The sequence below is a fragment of the Echeneis naucrates genome, chromosome 14, assembly GCF_900963305.1.
Source record: "Echeneis naucrates chromosome 14, fEcheNa1.1, whole genome shotgun sequence".
NCBI classification, from domain to species: domain Eukaryota; kingdom Metazoa; phylum Chordata; class Actinopteri; order Carangiformes; family Echeneidae; genus Echeneis; species Echeneis naucrates.
In genome coordinates, this window is record NC_042524.1 from 11,099,369 (window position 1) to 11,122,422 (window position 23,054).

A 23,054-nucleotide genomic window follows, 5' to 3' on the forward strand; every position below is an offset into this window, starting at 1 on the left:
AGACCTGCCCTACAGTGTCCGGAAATTGGATAACGCTGAGTTTCACTGTCATGAGGGAGGTTAGTGTTACAGCACAGAGTTGCTGTAGAACTACACTTTGGTTGTGTTAAATGTAAGTCTGCCAGTGAAATCTAGGCTAAGACAATTGGGTAGTGAGTTAGGTTCAGTTTATATGCATGCTCATTATTGTTCATATTGTTGTTCACTGTCTTAACAGGGTAAACTTATTTGTGGTCTGTCATAATGATAATGCTTATTCATCTGTGATGTAGGGAAGCAGCTCTCCATTACAGCTCCATTGTTTGTGTGTTCAGGAAGAGATGGCTTACATTTGTTTGGAGATGGATGATCCTCGGAGCCCCAGCGAAGGTCGTTCTCATTCTCGTAGCCACAGTCAAAGCCGGAGCAATGGTGGCTCGTGCAGCTTCTCCCCACGTCACAACAGAGTGCATTCCTGTTACTCATCCCGACATTCCCGCTCACACTCTCACACTTAAGACAGCCCTGACCTTAACTAAACCATTTACTAGCTCAACCTAGCAATACATTTTGAGGGGAGAGTGCAAATATTACAGATTAAATAAAGATCAATCTATGTAGTTTTCTGCTTTTCTTCTTCTTGTATGTTCCTGTTTTCCTCAATATTATGTTATGTTTTTTATTTCTGTTTTCCCTCAGTAAATTCCTGTTAGACCAGTTAGGATGCATATGCTAAAATACCCCTGTCTGTGTTCATTACCCTCTCTCTAACCCTACCCGAAAATGATCAACACAGCTTTTACACTAACCTGGTATCCCCCTTTTGCATACTTTGTGCAAGAGAGTGTACCATTTGGGGGAATACATCATGCAGGCCTTGTGTTTTTGTTTTTTGGTGGTATGTTGGTAAGTACATTTTTCTCAGTGTTGCATTTACTTTGACCCTGTCATGTGTTTCTCTGTACAATGGACAGCAAAACAAGGGTTAGACGCAACCCATTAATATAGATCATGACTAATTTGATAATCTGTGTATATCAATACTGTCACTCAAAACAAACAATGGCATATTTACATGATGTATGCATGTCTACAAAGCTCCCAAATGCTCATTCAGCCTCACACATATTCTCTCAGTAGTTCTCAGAATGTCACATATGACAGCTGTACATGATTTTTTATAAATTGCAGACAGCAGTGATCTTGTCATGAAATCCAACATTCATATTCTGCCAACTGCTGGGATTTGCCCCATTTGTGTCTCTTAAATCTCAAATGTCAAAAATCCTAAAAGTCCTCCAAGGGAGCATTCAATTTCTTGTAAGTCATTCAATAATGTTAATTTAAACACAGATATCTTAACCCCCTCAGTGCATATGAATGCCAGCACTGAGCTGAAAATATGCACAATCTGGCGTTAATGACAACAAAACATTTTATTATGATCACTGCTTCCATCAAGTGGCTTATGGGTAAGCATACACTGGAAAACAATAAACAATAAACATAAACAATTGAAACAGCTGACTATCTGCTGCCATATTCCAAATCCTAATCCACTGGTATGTAGCATATAGTGATACCAGTTTTCTTGTTAGAAACCCCAGGCTCTGTGTTGTTACTGTGTGTGTATTTAATTTCTGTTCACGCTTACCTGAAAAACACTCTAGGAAGTCTTGTTCTAGTCTGAGGGCTCGGTCCATTCCTTTCCTGGCCTGCTCCTCTGTCAGAGTTCAGAGGAGCAAGATAGGATGGAAACACACAGTTCATATTGAGATAATCAGGAGGAAGGAGAGTCAAATATGGCACCAATGGTATGATGCTGTGGCCTCTCACAACTCACAACTCTGAAAAATGAAACTAAAATCTGTTTAAAATGATTTAAGTGCCATTACTGAATGTTTCTGGTTGTGTTGTTGTAGTATTGTATGTAAACTCCCTTATAGATGTATTTATTAGCATTTTTAAATAATGTGAAGATGTGATTCTAACTTCCCTCATTTTCTTTGGTTCTGCTGGTATTTCGCTGGGCTCATTGTCTCCCAATTCCAGAGATTGGATTGAGGTTCAGGATCAGGATCAGGATTCAGGATCAGATCAGGATTAGGAATAGGCTTCAGGGTGGATACATGAAGCAGGAGCCTGGGGAGCATTTTGCAGGATCCTGGCCCCTGGCCCTGTCCACATAACCCCCTCAAACCGGAAACATTGTAGTGAGAGATTCAAACTAAATTGGCTTTCCAATAATCCAAAGAAGTTTTTTTCTCACCTCAGGGTTACAAACACTGGTGACATCATTATGTGTTTCAGATACAAATTAAGTGGAGTAAAACTTCAAAGAGAGGAGGGCTGGGAGGTGCAGGATGGATCTTCACATTTTGAGGGTGGTACATCACATCTGATCATTAAAGGGAGTTAAAAAGGAAATTAGGGAGGGGTAAGAGAATGTTGTTTTTTCTCTTGGGCCTTTTGCTGCCAATGGCTTTCAATTTTGCTCTGTAGACTCTTCAAAATCTTAAAGAGTTGTTCTCTTCAATACAAATATAGTTTATTGTCCATGTTTTTTCTGTTTCTTCACGGTAGTTGAAAATAAGTGATAATCATTATCATTATTATTAAATATCAAAATGCTCATGGAAAAGATGCTGGTGAACCCTCATAATGCAAATGGACAGAAGGATAGCAGGAGAATTGTTTGATAGCAGATTACACCTTTATTCATTTCATTTGTAGCAAGTCTAAACCAATAAATTAATACAGCATACATGAACAGTAAACTGATAAAAGCAGTCTGTGTTTAACAGTTTCTTTCATTTTCGTGTCGACATGAAGGGGCACAAAAGGCAACTCTAGTGCGGAGTGATTGTAACAGATTATCTCACCTACAGTTCTCATTTAGGTTATTATCTTTTTTGTGCTGTTAGATGTGAAAGCAGAAATTAATCAATTCTGTGAAAAAATATTCATGTCTGAGGATAAAAGATTCTTTGACCTCTCACCAAGAAAACAAACATAAAGACAAGTACTTCTCCTTGCATTATATTAAATTGCTTTGTACCGAAGACTACGTCCCAATGTGATCACTTTAAATCCTCTTAAAACATAAGACATGTTAAATATGAATTTGTCGCAAATAGGTTTTATTTCAGAGATTACATTTCTTGGCATATGTTGCATCTTTCACTGTAAACTACTGGATGTTTCCCCTTGTGTAGGTCGCTGATTGAAACATGATTTGCTCTCCACTAGCTGTGACTTAAAGTGCTTTCATGAACCTACTCGTGCAGCACTCTCATCAGTACAAAGAAATGTGACTTCCCAGGTTTTGTCCACAGGAAGACAGAGCTGCATGTCACCAGGCAGCTTTGAAGGATGTTTAGAGTTTGTTTTCAAAATATGGTCATTTAGGACCATCATGGGCTGTAAAATTGTGTCTGTAAGTGGATTTATGAGATCTAAGACCATTTTACTGTCTGTACATGGTTAATCAGTTTCTGGTTTCCAATGTGGGGGGAAAAATCTAATCCTGTTCTGAGAAAATGGAAAATGATCTTCAGTGTTTTCTATTTATGTTTTAGTGTCACTTATTTTATTTGATTTTATTTTATATTTTTTACAACCAGCCAGGAATTAGTGTCCTCAACTCTGCTGCATATTCTGCTGATGCTTCCTCTGTCCGGCGCCACAACGTTGTGCGAGAGATACTGATCAATATTATCGATCAACCTGATCACCTGGATCAATCATTCCCACTGGAGGGTGGGGGGTGGGGTGGTGGGGTGGTGCATTCTGGGTGGAAATAAAATGCAGGCACTGTCCGCAAGTAGAAAAGCCCGTCAGCGGGGCGGAGCCTCCACTCCGGCCAATCAACGTGCGGATGTGATGCAGGGGGCGGGGGCAGAGCGCACATTTCCCGTGCTTAAATAAACCAAAGATTATTTCGGCTGCCTGCATCGCACACGTCTGAGCCCCACAGCCCCTCAGAGACACGGTAAGACCTGACTGCATGTCCGCTGGTGTGAGTCCCTGTGTGTTGTTGAAAGGAGCCGGACGCTGTCAGCAGCCGAGCGCCAGCACTCAGCGATCTGACGCTCACATGCTAGTCTCGCCTGAGCCTCCTGCATATGTCCTGAGAAGCTGTGAATGCCCTAAAAACCTCACAACTTGGCTTTAGTAGGAGGTGAAGTTTTGAAATCATACATGAACCAACTTGTTGAATCTGTGCGTAAAGGGTTAAGCAGCAGCAGCAGCAGCAGCCGCCGCAGAAAGCCAAAGTCATAATGCTGATAGTTGCACACTGCAGGTGCATCCATTTCAATAATGTTGTTATGTATGGAATGTCATCAGCCTTGTTTTATTGCTGACTGTGTTACTTTCAGACTGTGACTTGTCCAAATGCAGCGAATAAATTCCACACCAACTGTAAACCCAGGTAGTCTGATAGCCCTGATTACTGAGGCCTTCTGGTTCAGTTAACAGGCTCAGATGAAGGGGAAACCCTCAGCTGGCTCTCGGTTGTAAATATAAATTATCAGATCAAAATGCCAACAAGCAAGCTCATAACTACAGTGGGCGACTTAATCTCTGTCAGCAAATCCTGCCGTTGAAAGTCTCACTGGTTTGCCGAGGTGCAACTAGTAAGAAGCATGTGGGGGAAAAAAATGTCACTGAATATTATTTTGTTTGTTTTTGTTTTCTCGTGTGCAGTTAAAAAGCCAAGATGTCTGACAAAAAGGCAGTGATCAAAAATGCAGACATGTCTGATGAAATGCAGCAGGATGCCGTGGACTGTGCCATGCAGGCCATGGAAAAGTACAACATAGAGAAGGATATTGCTGCTTATGTCAAAAAGGTTTGCGGGATCGATATCAAATGACTTGCACAAATGTAACTTTTTTTTTTTTTACTTTTTATTTTTAATTCCTACTCTATTGTCTCCCCCTGCAGGAGTTTGACAAAAAGTACAATCCTACATGGCATTGCATTGTTGGGAGGAACTTTGGCAGCTATGTGACACATGAGACGAAGCATTTCATCTACTTCTACCTAGGCCAGGTGGCCATTCTACTGTTCAAGTCAGGCTGAAATTGAAACATGACCACCCAAACTTCCTTTAATGCCACCTTGTACTTCTGTGCCATGCTGTATATTTGCTACCACGTTTCTGCAGACATGCCTACCTCGTGGTTTCCTGCTTTAGTCTGTTTTCCATCTACAGCATTACAACCGTTGGCTGGTGCTTTTGTCATGCCTGAACTGGTGATGTGCAGTTCATAGAAAATGCCATTGTAATGCTACATGTCATGCCAGCTCTGACATTCACTATGAATCATAATTTCCGGACATTATTAATGCTGTGCATTGATGCACGGGCCATGTATATTATTTCATGAATGTTGTATAATAACTTATTTTTCAAGAAATTAAAACGAGCAACAGAGTTTTTGTTGAAATGCCTTTAATTTTCAGTGTCAGCTGAGATTGAATTAAAAATGCCAAGACTGTTGCTCAAACTTAATAGTCTATTACATGCTAACAGATTAAAGGTTTTGTAAATGCTTGAAACATTCCTGTTGTCTCTTCTGCTGTGAATATCAACATTGTCACTGCTGTACATGTCTGAAATGCAATTGAGTGTGCACTTTGGTATTGTGACTTCAATGAGTCTAAAATGACTTTGAAACAGTAAATTGTTTCAAAAATATGTACAGTCTGTTTTGAATTTATTTCATATTTGGAACATAAACTGCAAAGGGGAGCAGCTGGTGCACTCTATCAAAAGGAAGTCTTAATATTACTACTGTATGTTGGTGTTTTGTTTTTTTTTTTGGTTCATTTCATTTTTTTAGGGTGATTGGATCCTGCAGTTGGAGTTGAGAATTGGACTAATATTTATTTGATAACATTTATAGTATGATCAGATTTATTGTACCTGGCAAACTGTTAGAGGTTCAACTACTTAACTACATGCATGTTCCCTTAGCAGCTGCAATATTCAATCACCAACAGTATGAGACATCAATGATTTGTGGATCAACATATTTGTTTGTTTTAGGTCCACAGTATGGACCAACACATATCTTAAATGATCCAACCAGGCCTTTTATATGGAGCAAAAACCTTTTATTAAAAAAACAAATTGCACTTATTTTTCTGTAAGTGGTTTTAAGAGGGCAGCACGGCGGCATAGTGTCTGCGTGGGTCACCATGTTTGGGTTAACTATGATCTAAATTGTGTGAGTGGTTGTTGGTCTCTCTCCGTCTCTGTGTGTTGACCCTGTGATGGACTGGTGACCTCTCAAGGGTGACCCCGCCCTCACCCAGTGTGAGCTGGGATTGGCTGCAGCACCCCACGTGACCCGGAAACGCGGTAGAAGTATGAATGAATGAGAAATTGTTTAGGGAAAGTGACGCTTGTTTCGGTGAATTTTGACACCAACAGGTGTTTCCTGTTTAAACCGAGGGGGGCATTAATGAGTCTGACTTATTTTATTTTATTTACAATAAAGTCCAGACGAGTAACGTCCTATGTACTCCGAGGCTGCAGGTGGCGGTATGCACCAAAAAGTTGGTGTAGAAGTCAAACATCTCCAAAGTAAAGCCCTTCCGGGGTACCAACATGGCGGCTCAGACCGGGCTGTCAGCACCGGCTGTTGGACGCGGTGTCCTCCCGGCTTTCCCGTCCTCGTCTCCGTCTGAGGCGGCTCCTCCGGGTCCCATGGGGGCGGACGGCTGGCAGCTCGGCTCTTCATCGGACGCCGAGAAACAGTTTTCTCGCTGTGCGGCAAAGCTGAGGGGTCTGCGGCCGGACTGTGGCCAGCTGAGGCCGGAGCTGAACCTGCTGTTTGACCAGCTGCTGTCCGAAAACTACAACAAAACCTTTTACCCCAACATCAACATCCGAGCTGAGGTAACACAGTCCGGCTCCGAAGGTGTAGATGAGAAACAGACAACAACAGCCAAACCTGCATCCACAGAAGGCTGGTTTGGTCTGTCTGAAACGCTGTCCGAGCGCTTCATTAGAATAACACTGGATAGATCCATGTTTCTGAGGTGTTGAGCCCTCCAGCTGTTGGAGACCTTCCTCCCTGTTAAGCTGTTTCTGCAGATTTGTCAGCTGAACATCTCTGAAATCTCCTGATCTGCCACACTAACCCTAACTGAAGAAGATCAGATTTGATGAGTGGGAAGACTAGAAGTCCTTCCATTTCTTTTTATCGTTACCTCTTGTCCATCAGGGTTGCAGGGGAGGCTGGAGCCAGTCGCAGGGTCCATCCTGGACAGATCGCCAGGGTCAACCTATAGCAACAACCAACCATTCACACACATTCAGGCCTATGGACCATTTAATCATGTCGACAGGCGTTTTGCCTGCTGTGATCCCATAACAAAATGGCCTTTAGTTCTGTATTCAATGCTGTGAAAGCCATTTTGGTTTGATGAGCCTCTTGATTTCCATTTCAGGATGTGTGTTCTCTGCTGAAGCATGCCAGCGGCCTTGTGCCGCTGAGTCAAGAACATTTAGTTGTCAAACTCTGCCAGCTAATACATCATCTCCTCAACCAGCTAAAGGTAACAGGAGCAGCTTTCCCTTTACGAACATTAGAGCTCAGTCTACACCTCCACCAATGTGCTGACACTGAGCTGGCACGTTCTTTTTCTTACTCTTTTGTTGTGATATTTTTAAGGTAATAATGGATGAGCAGACGTTGGATGTATTGGTGAACTACACTGCCAGGGCATTAAAAATGTGCAGCACCTGGACACACTCAGATGTCCTCCTGGCACTCTCGACTGTCGTGTATGGGAATGGACTTCAATGCCACCAAGTAGGTATTTGTGCAAACCTTTTGAAGGTATAATTAAAGATGAATCTTGAGTTTTTACATATTTTTTCTGATTCATAGCACCTAAGTGACCTATTGGGTGAAGATGGAATGCTTCTGGTATATAGTGCTTCATCTCAGGAAAATATGGAGTTACGCCGTGTTGCTCTGACCTGTATGGCCAACATCTGTTTCAGGTGAGGTTTAGTATCCTTTTGAATTTAACCAAACAACATATTCTGAAGACAATCTGCTGACAAAGCATGGACATTTAATTTCTATCTATATGATCCAGAAACAGTAGGCTTAAATTGAAGCAGTGAAGAGGTTGTAGCCTTGTGGAGGACAGCAGCTGTTTTCCCAGCTTGGATTCATGTCTGTCGATTCCTCCCCCCAGGATTCCCGGTCAGCAGCCTCTAGATGATCAATACAGAAGTGTGTGCTTCACAGTCTTCCTGAAAACACTGCAGTCACCCAAACCTCCCAACACCGATGAGCTCTTCTACTGCATGGTATGGGTCATTTGTGTGTTGTAATATTTCAGATGAGAGGAACGCCATCAGTCAAAGCTGACGTCCCCCTTCCCCTCTGTGCAGGTGATCCAGGCAGCTTTGAAAGGACTTCAGTGTTGTCTCTCAGGTGGAAAGTGGAAATTTAGTGGAGGGGAGGAGCTTGGGTCCGTACTGGCCTCACTGAAGGTGCACAACTGTACCACACGTAACAATTTTTCTATTGCCTCATCATTTCTGTCTTCTTTTCACATCAGTAGTAAACTGGCGATTTGGTCATGTATTCTACAGAGGCTCATGTTCCATGGAGCTCCAGGGGTGAGTGTGGAGTGGCCAGCTGTGCTATACCCAGCACCTCTTCCCCAGTATGAGGGACTCTCTGTACCAAAACCTGCTGAACCACCAAAATCCTCTGACCCACCAAAGGATGGCAGTGTGCCCTGCAAAGCCTCAGGGGTAACACACTGACATGGCTTCAGTTGTTTCGTTTGTTTGGTTTTTTTTGTCTCACTTACAGACAGGACCACAATTAAAGTTGCTTTCATCTTTCCTAAGAATAAAAAGAAAAAATCCAGAGGAAAGGGGAAGAAGACGAGTGCTGAGGAGAGCAGGGGGAATGACGGAGAGGAGGATGATAAAGAGGCAGTGTCCGCCACGCTTCAGAAAAGAGGGGGAAGAGAGGGAGGCAGGGGTGAAGGAGAGTCATTGTGTAAATCCTCTGCCACATCTCTCTACCCATCATGGATACGAAACAGTTCTGACTCAGAGTTTTCTGATTCAGAGGGCAACGCTCAGAGCAAATTGAGGTACAGTAAGAAACTGCTGATTTTCATTTATGTGTCCAAACAAACATCAACATTATTCACAAGTTACATGAGATGGAAAAACTTAACCCTCTGCCTTCTAAAAGATTTACATGTTTCAAGTAATTTTTTTCCTAATGTCAGTTGATGTTAACAGCAAAAGCTCTGTGTTAAACTCCAGCATTTTCATTTTCTTCTTTCAGACTGTACCATGGTCGTGTAAGACAGGGAGCTCTGCACTGTTTGCTAGCAGTGGTAAAAGGTGTAGAGAAGAGGACCCTGTATGGATACTGGTCATCCTTCATCCCTGACTCTCCTGTTGGTGGACCACCACCTCTCAATCTACTCACAATCATACTGAAGGACCCATCACCCAAGGTACAACGTAACCGCATCATAACACTGCCCCACATGAATGTCTTAACATCTGTTGCTCCTCTCGCTTTCTTTTTTTTTTCCATAGGTACGTGCCAGTGCCCTTCAGGTATTGTCGGCCATGCTGGATGGCTCCCGTCAATTCCTAGCTGTGGCTGAAGATACAGCATCTCCCCGTACCTCATACACCCCTTTCTCCTTCTCGCTGGCTACTGCTGTCAGAGAGCTGCACCGTGCTCTCAGTCTGGCTCTGCTGGCTGAGACTGCCCCTCAGACACTTACACAGGTCATCAAGGTTGGTAACTTGCACAGAAAAGAGTTAATTGGGAAGTGTGCTCTTTTAATGCTGGCAGTTGAGTTACACAGTGGGTGTAGACACATTAATAAATATGATCAACATATCTCACTCTGGACTGACAGACTAAAATAAATCACCTCTCAGTAATTTCACAGTTTGTGATAAGCCTAGACCAAAATTCTGTGAACATTTTGCCCAGCTCACATAGCTTTATTATCCTAACAGCATGTCTCCTACTTCCTGTGTGTTAGTGTCTGGCCTATATGGTGGCCAATGCTCCATACCATCGTCTGAGGCCTGGTCTGCTCAGCCCGCTCTGGAAGCAGATGCGTCCCTATGTGCGCCACAGAGGTCAGTACATCAGCATCAACAATCTCAATTGACAGGCCAATAAATGATGCTTTTTTTAAATAAAAACTTTGCTCTCTCTTTAGATGTGAACGTGCGTGTTTCAGTGTTGACACTGTACGGGGCTCTGGTGACGACTCAGGCTCCTCTGCCTGAGGTGCGGCTTCTCCTCCAACAGCCAGACAGTGGCGGCTGCAGCACCGGCTCCTTCACGCCGCAGGACTCGGCTCTCAGCTGGAGACAAAGGGATGGCGTGTCCTCACCCTCTCGCACACCAACTATACAACCCCAACGCAGCCTGCACACACACTCCCCCCATGTTCTTCACACACCAGGGGAAGAGGACAGCTTGGCCCCGTGGCTGCTTCGGCTGTGCGTGTCACTTGTCACTCAGCCCAGAGAGGACCAGTCAGACAGTGAAGGAGCATCAGGAGGGGCTGTCTTTGAGCCTTCCCCTGTCCGACTAGAAGCTCTACAGGTAAGAGACGGTTTGAGTCGGAAACCTTAAAAGAAACCCTCAGTTAGACATGTTCAAAGTCTCAAGATGATTTGTTTTTTCTTCCTGAATGGTTTCCTCTTTGTTTCAGGTCCTGTCCCACCTTGTGCGTGGCTACTTCTCTCTAACCCAAGAATGTCTGTGTGAGATTGGGCAGGTGAGCGCACGCTGCCTTGGGGAAACAGACCCCTCCATACAACTGCATGGAGCAAAGGTAGAGTCTCCTACTTATTATAATTCAATCTTTAAGATGCAGTGGCAGAAAACACAGCAATAGTTTTGATGCCTTTGCTTATTTCTTTTTTCTGCACCTATAGTACATTGAACTTTCAACAATACACATGCTGTAAATATTGAACATGACTTTTGTGACTGCACAAAGTGACAACTGTGAACTAATGTTTAAAAATGGCATAAGAAACACTCAGAAGGTCTAGATGTTAGCGGTGATATGTCGTCAACTTTTGTCTAGTTACTAGAGGAGTTGGGAACAGGAATAATCCAGCAGTACAGAGCAGAGAACAACGTGCCTGAGAGTTCAAGGGTCCCCATGAGCCAGGTATGTACACACTCTCTTTGTACTGTATATATGAAGTCAGGCTAGACTTTTTTGAATATTTTAAGAGACACAAATGGTTGTTTGTTTCCTTTCATTGTCTTACTTTCTCGATATTTTTTTTTCTGTTCTTTTCTTGGGTCTCGCTCATTACAGACGAACGAGAAGTTCAGTAAATCCATTTTTTGTTTGTTTGTTATCACTTCCTGCATATGGATGCATGATATAGGTGGTAAAGTTTTGGACAGAAGTATTGAGCGGTCCACTGAATGGAGCTCTGCAGAATGAACAGCATCCCATGCTACAGACAAGCGCCTGCGACACACTCTCTTCCATCCTGCCACAGGCCTTTGCACAGCTGCCTGTGAGTTTCACCGTGATTGAATTTTGTCTGGTTCTATACAGCTAATACTTGCCTCTGTGAAAGCTGTTGTGTTTTTTGTATAACATTGTTTTTAGGACAAGACCCAGCTGATGTGCATCACTGTACTGCTGGGGCTGACCTACAGTGAAAACTACCTGGTGAAGACCGCGGCTGTCAGAGCTCTTGGTGTCTACATACTGTTCCCCTGTCTGAGAGAGGTACGTTGACAGTCAAAATCTTTCCGATTCTGTCAAAAGAATCTGAAAACAGAACTAGTGAGAGCATTTCTCTGACAGATGAGGATCTGCTCTGAAACTCTTGTATCTTTTCAGGATGTGATGTTCGTGGCAGATACAGCAAACACTGTCCTCGCAGCCCTTGATGATCGATCACCAAATGTCCGTGCCAAGGCTGCGTGGTCCCTTGGCAATCTCACAGACACGCTTATTGTCAATATGTAAGAAAGCATCAAGAGTGCTGAGTAAATGCTTAAGAAATCCCGCTGCATTATTCTTTAAGACATTACCATAATTTAATGTTGAATATATATGTTTTGGACAATACCATACCATGGAGCATATAATTTCAACAACAAAGAAAATGTTTTGGAGAAAAGTATGAGCAAGTATTTCAGGTATATAATTTGTTCTTATAGATTTTACTCATGTAGTTTCTTTATATTCTGTCTCTATATCAGGGAGAGTGTAGGTGTGGATTTCCAAGAAGAATTATCCGACATGTTGTTGCTCAAGATGTTGCAGGCAGCTACGAGAGCATCAGCCGACAAAGACAGGGTGAGAAAATTCACTCTTCTATAAATAAAACCAAGCAGGTTGGTTACTCTTGAAATTTTTGCTATGAAGTTACTCCAAAGATATGTCTGTTCTACTGTCAGAGCAAAGTCAGCTGAACAAAAATTAGTGTAGGAAATCATCTTCCTCAGTTAAAACAAACCCATTAAAAAAGAACAAAAGACATCATGAAGAATCAAATATCTGCCCTCTGACACCAAATTTTCAACATTGTTCCTCCTCGCCCCTCCCAGGTGAAGTCCAACGCAGTTCGAGCGCTTGGCAATCTGCTTCACTTTCTGCGTCAGAGTCAACTAACAAGGTCTGCTTTCCAACACCCGCTGGAAGACGCAGTGCGAGCGCTTGTAAAAACTGTCCAATCAGAGGCCACGATGAAGGTCAGATGGAATGCCTGTTACGCCTTGGGAAACGCTTTCAAAAACCCCGCTCTGCCCCTTGGTGAGTTGATATTTACCTGTGTTAAAGAAAAGGAACAAGCTTCCAAAGTACCAACAGGATTACTAAGTGCATTAAACTATTTAGTTCTACCGAGACACACACAGACATTTCTTGCAGAGAGGAGTGTTATCGATAACAGTAGGAAGAGCCAGTGTTCTTTCTCAAAACAAGCTGATAAGTCCAACTTCCTGTTGGTTGTGGAGTGTTAAAGAACACAGCCATGTTGAGTGAATCTCTTTGGATGACACCTCCACGTGTTCACTTTCAAACAGCCAAGAAAGTAAGATGCAACCCTGAAAGAATAGTATAATACTTTTCCTTCTTCCTTTGATTTTGATCAATGACATCACACTCGTGTCTTTGCACTAAATATGAAGATAGAGTCAGTAGGCAGTTAGCTAAACTCAGTCCAGAGGCCAGAAACTGCGCATCTTCTCACCCAACTCTCTCCAAGACATCAGATTAGTCCTGTTCTTGGTCAGTTAATCCGTGGGTTAAATGTGAGTTTAATTTATTCCCAGTTTTACAGGGTTAATCTGTTGACATAATGGTAAATGAATGCAATAGTGATTAATCTGATTAATTAGTCAAACTTAATAAATTTTTGTTTCTTTCTTCCTGTCAGACTCAGCTCTGTGGTCTCACGATGCCTTCTCTGCCCTCTGCCACGTTGTTACGTCTTGTAAGAATTTCAAAGTGCGGATCAAGTCAGCTGCTGCCCTGGCAGTTCCTTCCCACCGAGGTTGCTATGGGGACACAAAGAGGTTCAGTTGCGTGTGGCATTCGCTGGCAACAGCGCTCGAGAACAGTGAAGACACAAATGACTTCTTAGAGTACCGCTACAGTGCTAGCCTGCGACACACGCTCTCACAAGCTCTCCTGCACCTGCTCAGCGTCAGTGAGCCTCAGGACATGCCAGCCCTCGGGGCATCACTGGCTGGTGAGGAGGGGAGGGGCATCAAAGAGCATTTGGTCAGATATCTGAGAGCAGAGGAAGGAGGAGAGGAAGGGACGGAAGGAGAGAAAGACACAAGGGGGGACAGTTTCAACCCACAGCAGAGAATCAGACGTCTACAGCAGACTCTGCTTAGACTGAAGGGGTTGGAGGAAGGAGGGGGAGAGGAGGATAAGGGTAAGGAGGTTGTTTCCTCTTTTCTGGAGGATTTGCTAAAGACGTGTGAAGAGCCATGAAATTTCATATCTCCAACTGCAGCGCTGGTCTTTCAGAACAATGAGATCTGAGGTCACAAAGCTTCTCTCTCAGGTCAGGACAGGTTGCAGCCGGTTGACTTGTAAGAGGAAATGAATAACCATGAAAGAATAAATAAAGATCACGTTACTGGTGTCATAATATCATTACAGTTTCAATGAACCACAAAACTGAACTAACTCAAGGTCATGTACTATAATTGTTTTTTCTTTAAGTAGGCAGTAGCTTTTGATATAGTTTATTAGCCCACTTGCACTTTCACTCTAGATGATCATCTGATCTACAATGATGTATGGGAAATTTACATTTTAGTAAAGATTAAAGCTTGATGAGTATTTATTCAATTTCCACTTAAGTGAATAGTGTGGGTGTTATGCAGTAAAATGTAGTTGTCCATGTTAATTCATGTCAAGCAAAATGATGAATGAATCTTATTTTACATGTGTAAAATTTGGTTTAATGTATACTAGCAGTTAGATGCGCTCATCAGCTCATCAGTTTTTATTGTTTTATTTGTGATTTTACATGAATTAGCTGTATTAATGTTGGACAAATATTCTTTATGGCATCATGTTGATTTCATGTTGCCCAGCCATAATTCAGTAGTGCACTACATTGTCTACAGTATGTGAATATGGTAACATTGCTGACAAGCCTGTCAGACCGTGTGCAGCAAATGAGATGGTTCAAAACAATAAACAATGATTTTCCACAGTCTGACTCAACATAAGAGTTTAAACACCGTAGGTGGAAATATCGGAGAAATCATTTGTTGGCTCTTACATCGTCCTGATTTGGAACTTTGGAAGTATTTAGGTGTGAAAGCGGGTTTTGATGTGTTCTAATAAGTATCACTTTGGTTTTCATATTTGGAATCTTAACAGGCCATTATAGATTATGAGCATTCATATATTTATGTTTGATGTGCATACACAACCTTCACTACCAGCAACCTCAGGAGTCAGAGGTGTGCTAAGAAGTAACAAGTACAACATATTCTTCTGAAATATTAAAGAAGCCACCAGAATGAATATGTGAGAGAGCTCAGAAAATGTCAGTTTCATAAAAATATGATTTATATTCAAACGATTGTCAGTTTTAACAAAAGGAATCATCACTGGGTCCAGCTCTTAATAATTATGTTTTTTCCCTAAATAATGTATTTGAAGATATGGTAACATATCAGATATAATCCATGGTGTGCTACTATGATTACATTTGAATTTGGAGTTGCATGTTGTTGTGATCAGTAGGTGGCAGCAGACCTGAGCTGCGGATGATCCGGTTTGATTAGTGATGCCTGCTGAGGCCAGACCACGCTGCTGCCGGAATGGACGCCTTCGAGCTGTTTCGGAAACTCGGAGCTGGAGCCAAATTTGATCTGAAGAGGTTTGGACAAGACGCTGTTCGGTTTAAGGTACAGCTGAAACATGTCGCAGATGATGTAGTGGACGGGAAATAGCGTTTAACAGCAGCAGCCTGAACATATAATCTGTGTTGGTTCAGCCCAGTGGAAGAGAACTGCTCTGTGTGTGTGTGTGTGTGTGTTTTAAATCTATTTGGAAATAGTTTACAGACGCCTCAACCTGTCAGCTCCTCAGAGGGATCAAACACAGTTTAGTATTTACACATCCAGTGTCTCTCCTGCGTTGTTTTGTAGGTTGTCAGGTCTCCCGGAGGGGAGGTGTCTTCCGATCCTCTATCAGCGATTGATTACTTCGGCCCAGCCCCAGCCAATGGAGCCCAGAGCAAAACCACAGGGCTGGAGGATGAAGGAGGTGAAGAGTCTGAGGAGGGATGTGAAAATCCAGTTTCTGCTGCAGGAGGGAAAAGGAAGCGAAAGGATGAAGGGAGGGATGTGAGGATGAAGAAGAAAAAGAAAAAGACAAAAAGGAACCAGGTGGAAGGTGAGCGATGTGGCTGCTGTCCAGATGTTTTAATCTATCTTTGACTTATGTGATACTGTGTGTAGTCAGTCGGTCAATATAAATACTACAGCTGTACAGTGTAGTGTCTGAAACTGATGAATTGAATGTGAATGGGAGTGAAGTGTCTGTTTGCTGTGCTCTGTCTGACTGAAGCTGGTGATGGAAAGCTCAAAGACACGGGGGGAAACTGCATTAGCTGGACCTCTTCATTGGAAGGAAAGATTCAAAACCTGCCAAGTGAGGGGAAGGAGAAGAACTCTCTGAAGAGGCTGAAGCATCTTCACCAGGAAAAGGTCATTACTGGACTAATAAAGTTCTTCTAGTTTTTTTTTTTTTTTTTTGTGGTTAAGACAAACTGAAATGTTCATTTAGGCCAGTATCCTCTGTAAAGATTTTTTTTTTTTTTCATTGCGTTTAGGTGAACCGTATTCGCTCTCAACATCGTATAAATGTGCATGGTTGCGATGTACCTGACCCCGTGTGCACCTTTGAGGAGCTGCAGTCCGAATATCACCTCAACCCACGTGTCCTTCAGAACCTCAGGGACGCAGGGCTGAACTCCCCAACGCCAATACAGATGCAGGCCATACCGCTCATGATGCACGTAAGTACAGACTCACATTCATCAGTCTGTAAACAGCGTACAGAATGCAGGTTTATGAAGATTTCTGTATGACTGTTTTTCCTGTCAGAGTCGGGAACTACTGGCTTGCGCCCCCACAGGATCTGGTAAGACTTTGGCTTTCTGCCTGCCACTGCTCACTCACCTGCAACAGCCAGCCAACCGAGGCTTCAGAGCCGTGGTTATCTCCCCAACAAGAGAGTTGGCTAGTCAGGTAAATAAACACACTTACATAGTGGTCTGTTTCAGGGCGACGTCACTTTTTTCCGGCCCCTTAATGAAGATAAAGCTACTATTTTCTACCCTAGCTCTGTTTTTACCTTCACTAACTGGAAATATGTTCACTCTATTTACCTGGTACATGCTAATAGTGTAACTCTCAGTTGATTCATATTTTTGGGTGAAAATAGGTGTTTGCTGCTCCTGAAGATTATTTGGACAATGGATCTAAGAGTGAATTTCAAAAAATAAAGTTCATAATAAACAAAGCTGAGATACTCACTGGATTCAGCTTCAGGGGAATGATGTAGTTTTGTTGGATTGTGTTCAGACCTACAGGGAGCTGCTCCGCCTGTCAGAGGGAGTCGGATTCAGAGTTCATATCATAGACAAAGCTTCCCTTGCAGCCAAGAAATATGGACCACAGTCAAACAAAAAATATGGTGAGAAATGGAAAGTATCTGACTGAAGTGGTAAATGATGCCCTTCGTCATTATTTATAGCCTATCTGTCCGTACCCAGATATACTCGTCAGTACTCCAAACAGACTCATCTTCCTTCTCAAGCAGGATCCTCCAGCTCTCAACCTCAGCAGGTAACAATTAGTCTTCCACTCTAAACTTTGTTGCATCGGGTTTCTGCTTGTTGGCACCAAAAATAATTTTTCTGTCTTGTGCAGTGTGGAGTGGCTGGTGGTCGATGAGTCTGATAAACTCTTTGAAGATGGTAAGACAGGCTTCAGGGAGCAGCTGGCCACGGTGTTTCTGGCCTGCTCTGGTTCAAAGGTGCGCAGGGCTTTCTTCAGTGCCACCTGCACACCGGATGTAGAGCAGTGGTGCCGCCTGAACCTCGACAACTTAGTTTCAGTCAACATTGGACACAGGTAATAATAGCTCCTGTAACACCACTGGTGAATTTGTGTGGCTATTTTCACACATTAGGCCAACTGAATTTATATTTATTCATCAGAAATACAGCTGTGGACACGGTGGAACAGGAGCTTCTGTTTGTCGGTACAGAGAATGGCAAACTAGTGGCCATGAGGGACATCATCAAAAAAGTATGCCCACAAGGAGGTTACTTTCAAACTTCAACATTTTGTCAACTAGATCATCCCAATCTTTTTTGAGATGAAATTTCGTGACCTAAAATGAAATGAAATGATTTTCTCTACCTGTTTTATTTCAGGGTTTTCTGCCTCCCATGCTGGTGTTTGTTCAGTCTATAGAGCGAGCAAGAGAGCTCTTTCACGAGCTGGTGTATGAAGGTATCAATGTAGATGTGATCCATGCAGACCGGACACAGCAGCAGGTCCGTATGTTCTCACCTAATAATCTGCACTGTGTTGATCCTCATTTTGCCACGGAAATGCAACTTGGTGTTTCTCCTCTGGATCTTTGGATTTCTGATTTAGAGGGACAACGTAGTCAACAGTTTTCGCGCCGGTAAGATTTGGGTGTTGATCTGCACGGCGCTGCTTGCCAGAGGAATCGACTTTAAAGGAGTGAACCTAGTGCTGAACTACGACTTCCCCACCAGCGCTGTGGAGTACATCCATCGAATCGGTTAGTTTATTTGTTGGTTTTATCCCAACTGCCATTTACTTATGATACACTGTGGCATTTTTAAACTATTAGGATTTTCCTAATTTGTCTTCTTTAAAAGCTTTAGCATAGATATTTCTATACACGCATTTTTTATTTTAACAACTTTCAATCTAAAGCGCTACAAAATGAACTCAGTATGTACAGCCATGACATAATCCCTTCTCTCTCTCTCTCTATATATATATATATATATATATTTTTTTTTTAGATATTATTGACACACTTATGTCTTGTGTTTATTGACTGTTAGTAGAATTTGGAAAGATATTAAAAAAGGATAAACCTTCTCCTAAGAGCTGATGAACAAAAGAGCTAATCTGCTCTTCTAGGCTGTCAGCAGTGCTCCAATCTCAAGTTTTCTCCCCTGTTAATTCTGTTTGATGTTCTTCAGGTCGTACTGGCAGAGCTGGACATCAGGGCAAAGCCATCACCTTCTTCACAGAAAATGACAAACCACTGCTGCGCAGGTATGGGCATACAGCACAAAAAATTACAAAAGGAAAAGAAATTATTCCTTGTAGAGAAGGGAGTAAAGGAAAAAGTGTGGGAGCCCTGACACTTGGAATATTTCATGTACCGGAAATTTTAATGAGGCAAACATTTTCCTGTTTAGGGCTCCATCGGGATCAGTAGTTATACTGAAATACAACTTCAGCTTATATGAGATCAATATCTTGTCCATTTTGAACTTTGCTTGTTTCATATTTGTCTCTGCTGTCTAAGGAAAAAAGCCCTGTTAAAGAGAAGTGAATGTGCAGTACAGTAAAATAATCAGGCTGAACCATTTGGTTAACCTTTCAGATTCTCAGTTTCCTTTTTATGGGCGATGTTTTGCGATTTACTCTGAATATTTCCCTTCTTAACAGTATTGCTAATGTCATAAAACAAGCTGGCTGTCCTGTCCCTGATTATATGATTGGGATCAAGAAGATACACAGGTAAAGAAAATTATAATGAAATTTTGCAGTTTGCAGCAAAAAAAAAGAAAAAGTTTGGTAGTTTGGATCTAATGGTCCATCTGTGTTCATATTCAGCAAAGTGAAACGCAGGCTGGAGAAGAAACCACCCAAGAGAAGTACCATTTGCACAACTCCTCGCTTCTTAATGAAGAAAAAAGGCAAAGCACAAGGACGTAAGCAGACAGCAAGGGATGAGCAGCAAGGCGCAAAGAAGACAAAAGAGCAGGGACTGAAGAAGAAAAACAAAACAAAGAAAGATGAGGGAACAGAAAAACACAAGGTCACATCACAGAAGATGGGATCAAATTCCTCAGGAGCCGAGTTAAAAAAGTAAGGACGGTGCCCTGTAAACAGTCAGTAAACCAGGAAACATAAATTTTCATCTGAAAGTTTGTAATTTGATTGTGATTTTTTTTTTTTTTTTAAACCCTTCAATTAACAAACTTGGAATTGGTTCAAATAAAATGTAGTACTGTGGGTTGTTGGTCAAAAATAGATGGAAGTGAATTAATAAAAAATTTTTTTTTCTTGTTCTCTTTTTCTTCACCAGGAAAAAGGGGGAAAAGGCGAAGTAGAGGCAAGCAATTCAACAGATAAATGTGATTTGTGCTTTTTGGTGGGGGGGGTTTACATCAGGAGGTCTGATTTACTGCAAATTTTAACATGTCTGCTTTGTATTATCAAAGTATAAAAGTAAACTTTTATATACAGTTTTGCCTTTGTGTCTTATGTTTGCTCACCTACACACTGAGACACTACCAACACATACACTTTATGTAAAAAATGACTGAGTAACCAATGATTATTCTGAGACAAGAAGCTGCAGCCAAGTATGGTTACAAGGTTTAAGGTGATGAAAGAACCTAAAACTAAAAACAAAACAGTGAATTCTTTCCTTTTTTTGGCACCTTCAGGAAACATTTCCTAGGTACTAGAGAATAACCTTCCAGAGACATTCCTGCAATGATTTTTTTACCATAACACAATGTTTATTATACTGGAGTCCATACATTATGAAAAGCTGGCATATTATCTGTTTTACATTTCCATCAGTAAAAAATCTGTCTCGCATTGTGATTTTCTAAGAATTTGTACCTAATATACACCAATGTGAATTGTGCTCCTAATTTTTCTGTACAAAATAGAAAATGATGATAATTGTATAAGAAGAGTGCAGCTAATGAGAATATTTCCAGGATGTGTCCAGGTCTGGTTCAAATGAACAGTCTTCCTGAACAGGCCAGATGTGAGCTCTCGCGTTACATTTACCGCGAGATCTCGCCCATGCATTATACCAGAGGAAACCCCGTGCATTCTTCCTTTCTCAACATGGCACCGAAGGTGAAGAAGGAAGGTCCGTAAATCGTAACGTTTTGACTGAATAAACTGAATAATCTCCACAAATAACCTTTGTCGGGTTCAGGAGACTTACCCGATATGTTATGAAGAAGTGGAATCGGTTAAAATAAGCTAGGCAAATCGTTGGCAACTGCCAGTAAAATTAGATAACGCAGAGTCAATCTCCGGCATGTATGTAGGAACGTGATGCTAGGGTAATATTAGCATGTTGCCATTGATGACAGTGAGGAAACGGTATCGGTTACTGTACGTTTCCTTTGATTTGATCCGAAATTGTCTCTGACTCGTCGTGATGGCTGACGTTCATGTGTCCTAGTAGCCGTAGATTAATGGCAGGCCAGCTGGTTGGTTGTGTTTGCTGCAGCGTTAGCTCCGCTGTAGCCCGGCGGCGTTTGAAGCGTTGCTTCAGCTACACGTGAGAGCGCCGGTCTGTGCTTAGGAATCACCAAACTGAATGGATTGTGCCAAAATCACTTAAAACGGTCAATCTGCGACATAAAATCCAGGGCAGGGCAGGTTTGGCAATTTCACTGTGGTCCTTATTCAAGCGTCTCGATAAGAAGTTTGAACGTAATTTGAAGCTATGCTAAGAGCTTGAGCTAAAATGGTTGTACGCACTGAGTACTCATGACAGTCCGAGGTTTAGACCACATGACCACAAATATACCCAAACGGTTCGTATACACCACTGAGCTTGAGCTCATTTAGAGGTGCCGTGTGTTTTCATGCTCCAGATTTTTTGTATAAGTGTAACATTTTTGTGAAGAGACAAGGACACAGATCAGCTCTTAACACAATGCCATATTGTTTAGTGTAGGAACATTATGTGCAAAGTGTTTAAAGGTGATGGTGCTTTTTGTGGCTCATTACTAAATAAACACCGGACAGGAGTCAGAAATGCTGGCCATCAGTCTAATATATGGTGTTTCTTTGACTTAGTTGTCCCTGCCAAGACTGAGGCCAAGTCGAAGGCTCTGAAGGTGAAAAAGGCTGTGCTCAAAGGCGTACACAGCCAGAGGAAGAAGAAGGTCAGGACTTCTCCCACCTTCCGTCGCCCCAAAACCCTCCGTCTCCGCAGACAGCCCAAGTATCCTCGCAAGAGTGCACCTCGCAGGAACAAGTGAGTAACTGACTGTATGATACTAAAAAGGGGGCAGAGATTAAACTTGGTGCATATGATGGTAATAGCGATCAAAGTATGAAAAAGCATGATTCCAGCTTAAATTCACTGATGCACCTAACTGAAATCATTTATTTTACACATGAGAAGAGAATATACTTAATAGGTACACGTAGTACAATTAGCCATTATACTTTACCTGTCTGATTTGTAGAGATGTTGGGAGACAGGAAAGTGATGACCTAAAAATTATTCTAATTTCTTCTTGCAGGTTGGATCACTATGCCATCATCAAGTTCCCCTTGACAACAGAGTCCGCTATGAAGAAGATTGAGGACAACAACACACTTGTGTTCATTGTGGACGTCAAGGCAAACAAGCACCAGATCAAACACGCTGTCAAGAAGCTGTATGACATTGACGTCGCCAAAGTCAACACACTCATCAGGTAGATGCTTCCTCTTAGACGGAGTTCAACTCCAGTGTCTTTGTCCTATCAGAAACTAATTTCATTGGCTCATGGCATTAATTTATGTACTCCTTTTTTAGTTTATATGGGCTTCATAGCAGAATAATGGTCAACAATCAGTTGGATTGATAGCATTGAAGGTCTGCAGTAGTATTATTCTGATCTGGTGTCCTGGCAGTTTGAACAGAATGTAAAAAAAAAAATTACATTTGGCTCAAAATGTGCTCTAGATGTTCCTCTAAACAGCATTTTGGTCTCTCTCTATAAGTATTAGTGGCATAAATTTTACTTGCACCACCTTTCATAGCTTCACTGTTTTGTTCTGATCCACATTCAGGCCTGACGGTGAGAAGAAGGCATATGTTCGTCTTGCCCCAGACTATGATGCGTTGGATGTTGCAAACAAGGTGAGTTGTCAGCCAAACAGGGTTCAAGGTTTTGGGTTTTTAAAACTAGTTCTGTCCAACATAATGGATTGAGTACTTTTCAATTCTGTGCAAATGATGTAAACTTTTTAAAATCTGAATGTTATTGATGCATTCAAAGGAACCACTGATGCCAGATAATGAAAGTACAACTATACTAACTGTTGAGGAAAAAATGTAACTCCTGTCTCTTTCTTCAGATTGGCATCATCTAAACTGTGGCTGAAGAGACTTGTGGAAGAATAAATATTTGTATAAACTAAAACTGCTTGATGTGTTTTTCTTCATGTGATATTGTGCTTTTCGGTGCTTTCACAACCACTCTTAAAAAT

At 42.0% G+C, this 23,054-nt stretch overlaps 4 protein-coding genes and 2 non-coding genes across 7 annotated transcripts; all 6 read left to right on the top strand.

The window, feature by feature from the left end:
- The first annotated feature begins 3,852 nt into the window (after nucleotides 1-3,852).
- On the top strand, nucleotides 3,853-5,696 carry LOC115054292 (dynein light chain 2, cytoplasmic-like). The gene is made up of 3 exons (XM_029519445.1): nucleotides 3,853-3,970; nucleotides 4,687-4,831; nucleotides 4,927-5,696. The coding sequence occupies exons 2-3, from the start codon at nucleotides 4,700-4,702 to the stop codon at nucleotides 5,062-5,064; spliced, it is 270 nt and encodes an 89-aa protein (XP_029375305.1). The 5' UTR covers nucleotides 3,853-3,970; nucleotides 4,687-4,699; the 3' UTR covers nucleotides 5,065-5,696.
- An 897-nt stretch (nucleotides 5,697-6,593) lies between these two features.
- heatr6 (HEAT repeat containing 6) lies at nucleotides 6,594-14,720 on the top strand. The gene is made up of 20 exons (XM_029519276.1): nucleotides 6,594-6,889; nucleotides 7,444-7,551; nucleotides 7,668-7,808; nucleotides 7,887-8,002; nucleotides 8,203-8,317; nucleotides 8,402-8,503; nucleotides 8,606-8,770; nucleotides 8,870-9,120; nucleotides 9,321-9,495; nucleotides 9,581-9,787; nucleotides 10,042-10,141; nucleotides 10,225-10,616; nucleotides 10,726-10,848; nucleotides 11,107-11,193; nucleotides 11,420-11,554; nucleotides 11,650-11,772; nucleotides 11,887-12,011; nucleotides 12,252-12,348; nucleotides 12,600-12,804; nucleotides 13,430-14,720. Exons 1-20 carry the CDS (start codon nucleotides 6,599-6,601, stop codon nucleotides 13,993-13,995), a joined length of 3,624 nt encoding a protein of 1,207 aa, XP_029375136.1. The 5' UTR covers nucleotides 6,594-6,598; the 3' UTR covers nucleotides 13,996-14,720.
- Nucleotides 14,721-15,321: 601 nt separating this feature from the next.
- ddx52 (DEAD (Asp-Glu-Ala-Asp) box polypeptide 52) lies at nucleotides 15,322-20,045 on the top strand. 2 transcript variants are annotated; one of them, XM_029519532.1, is made up of 15 exons: nucleotides 15,322-15,431; nucleotides 15,675-15,939; nucleotides 16,117-16,235; nucleotides 16,361-16,546; nucleotides 16,635-16,778; nucleotides 17,115-17,226; nucleotides 17,306-17,378; nucleotides 17,463-17,666; nucleotides 17,753-17,843; nucleotides 17,972-18,094; nucleotides 18,198-18,348; nucleotides 18,782-18,857; nucleotides 19,257-19,328; nucleotides 19,425-19,679; nucleotides 19,900-20,045. In XM_029519532.1, the coding sequence occupies exons 1-15, from the start codon at nucleotides 15,345-15,347 to the stop codon at nucleotides 19,922-19,924; spliced, it is 1,983 nt and encodes a 660-aa protein (XP_029375392.1). In that variant the 5' UTR covers nucleotides 15,322-15,344; the 3' UTR covers nucleotides 19,925-20,045. The 2 variants fall into 2 exon arrangements, with proteins under 2 accessions (XP_029375392.1, XP_029375391.1); XM_029519531.1 differs by having other exon boundaries at nucleotides 15,675-15,921; nucleotides 16,096-16,235.
- A 561-nt stretch (nucleotides 20,046-20,606) lies between these two features.
- rpl23a (ribosomal protein L23a) lies at nucleotides 20,607-22,987 on the top strand. The gene is made up of 5 exons (XM_029519386.1): nucleotides 20,607-20,703; nucleotides 21,648-21,828; nucleotides 22,100-22,276; nucleotides 22,635-22,704; nucleotides 22,923-22,987. Exons 1-5 carry the CDS (start codon nucleotides 20,634-20,636, stop codon nucleotides 22,935-22,937), a joined length of 513 nt encoding a protein of 170 aa, XP_029375246.1. The 5' UTR covers nucleotides 20,607-20,633; the 3' UTR covers nucleotides 22,938-22,987.
- On the top strand, nucleotides 21,877-21,946 carry LOC115054829 (small nucleolar RNA Z17). Its single transcript, XR_003841636.1, has one exon. It is a non-coding gene; the product is annotated as a small nucleolar RNA Z17 (small nucleolar RNA).
- On the top strand, nucleotides 22,792-22,858 carry LOC115054824 (small nucleolar RNA SNORD42). The gene has a single exon (XR_003841631.1). It is a non-coding gene; the product is annotated as a small nucleolar RNA SNORD42 (small nucleolar RNA).
- Nucleotides 22,988-23,054: the final 67 nt, after the last annotated feature.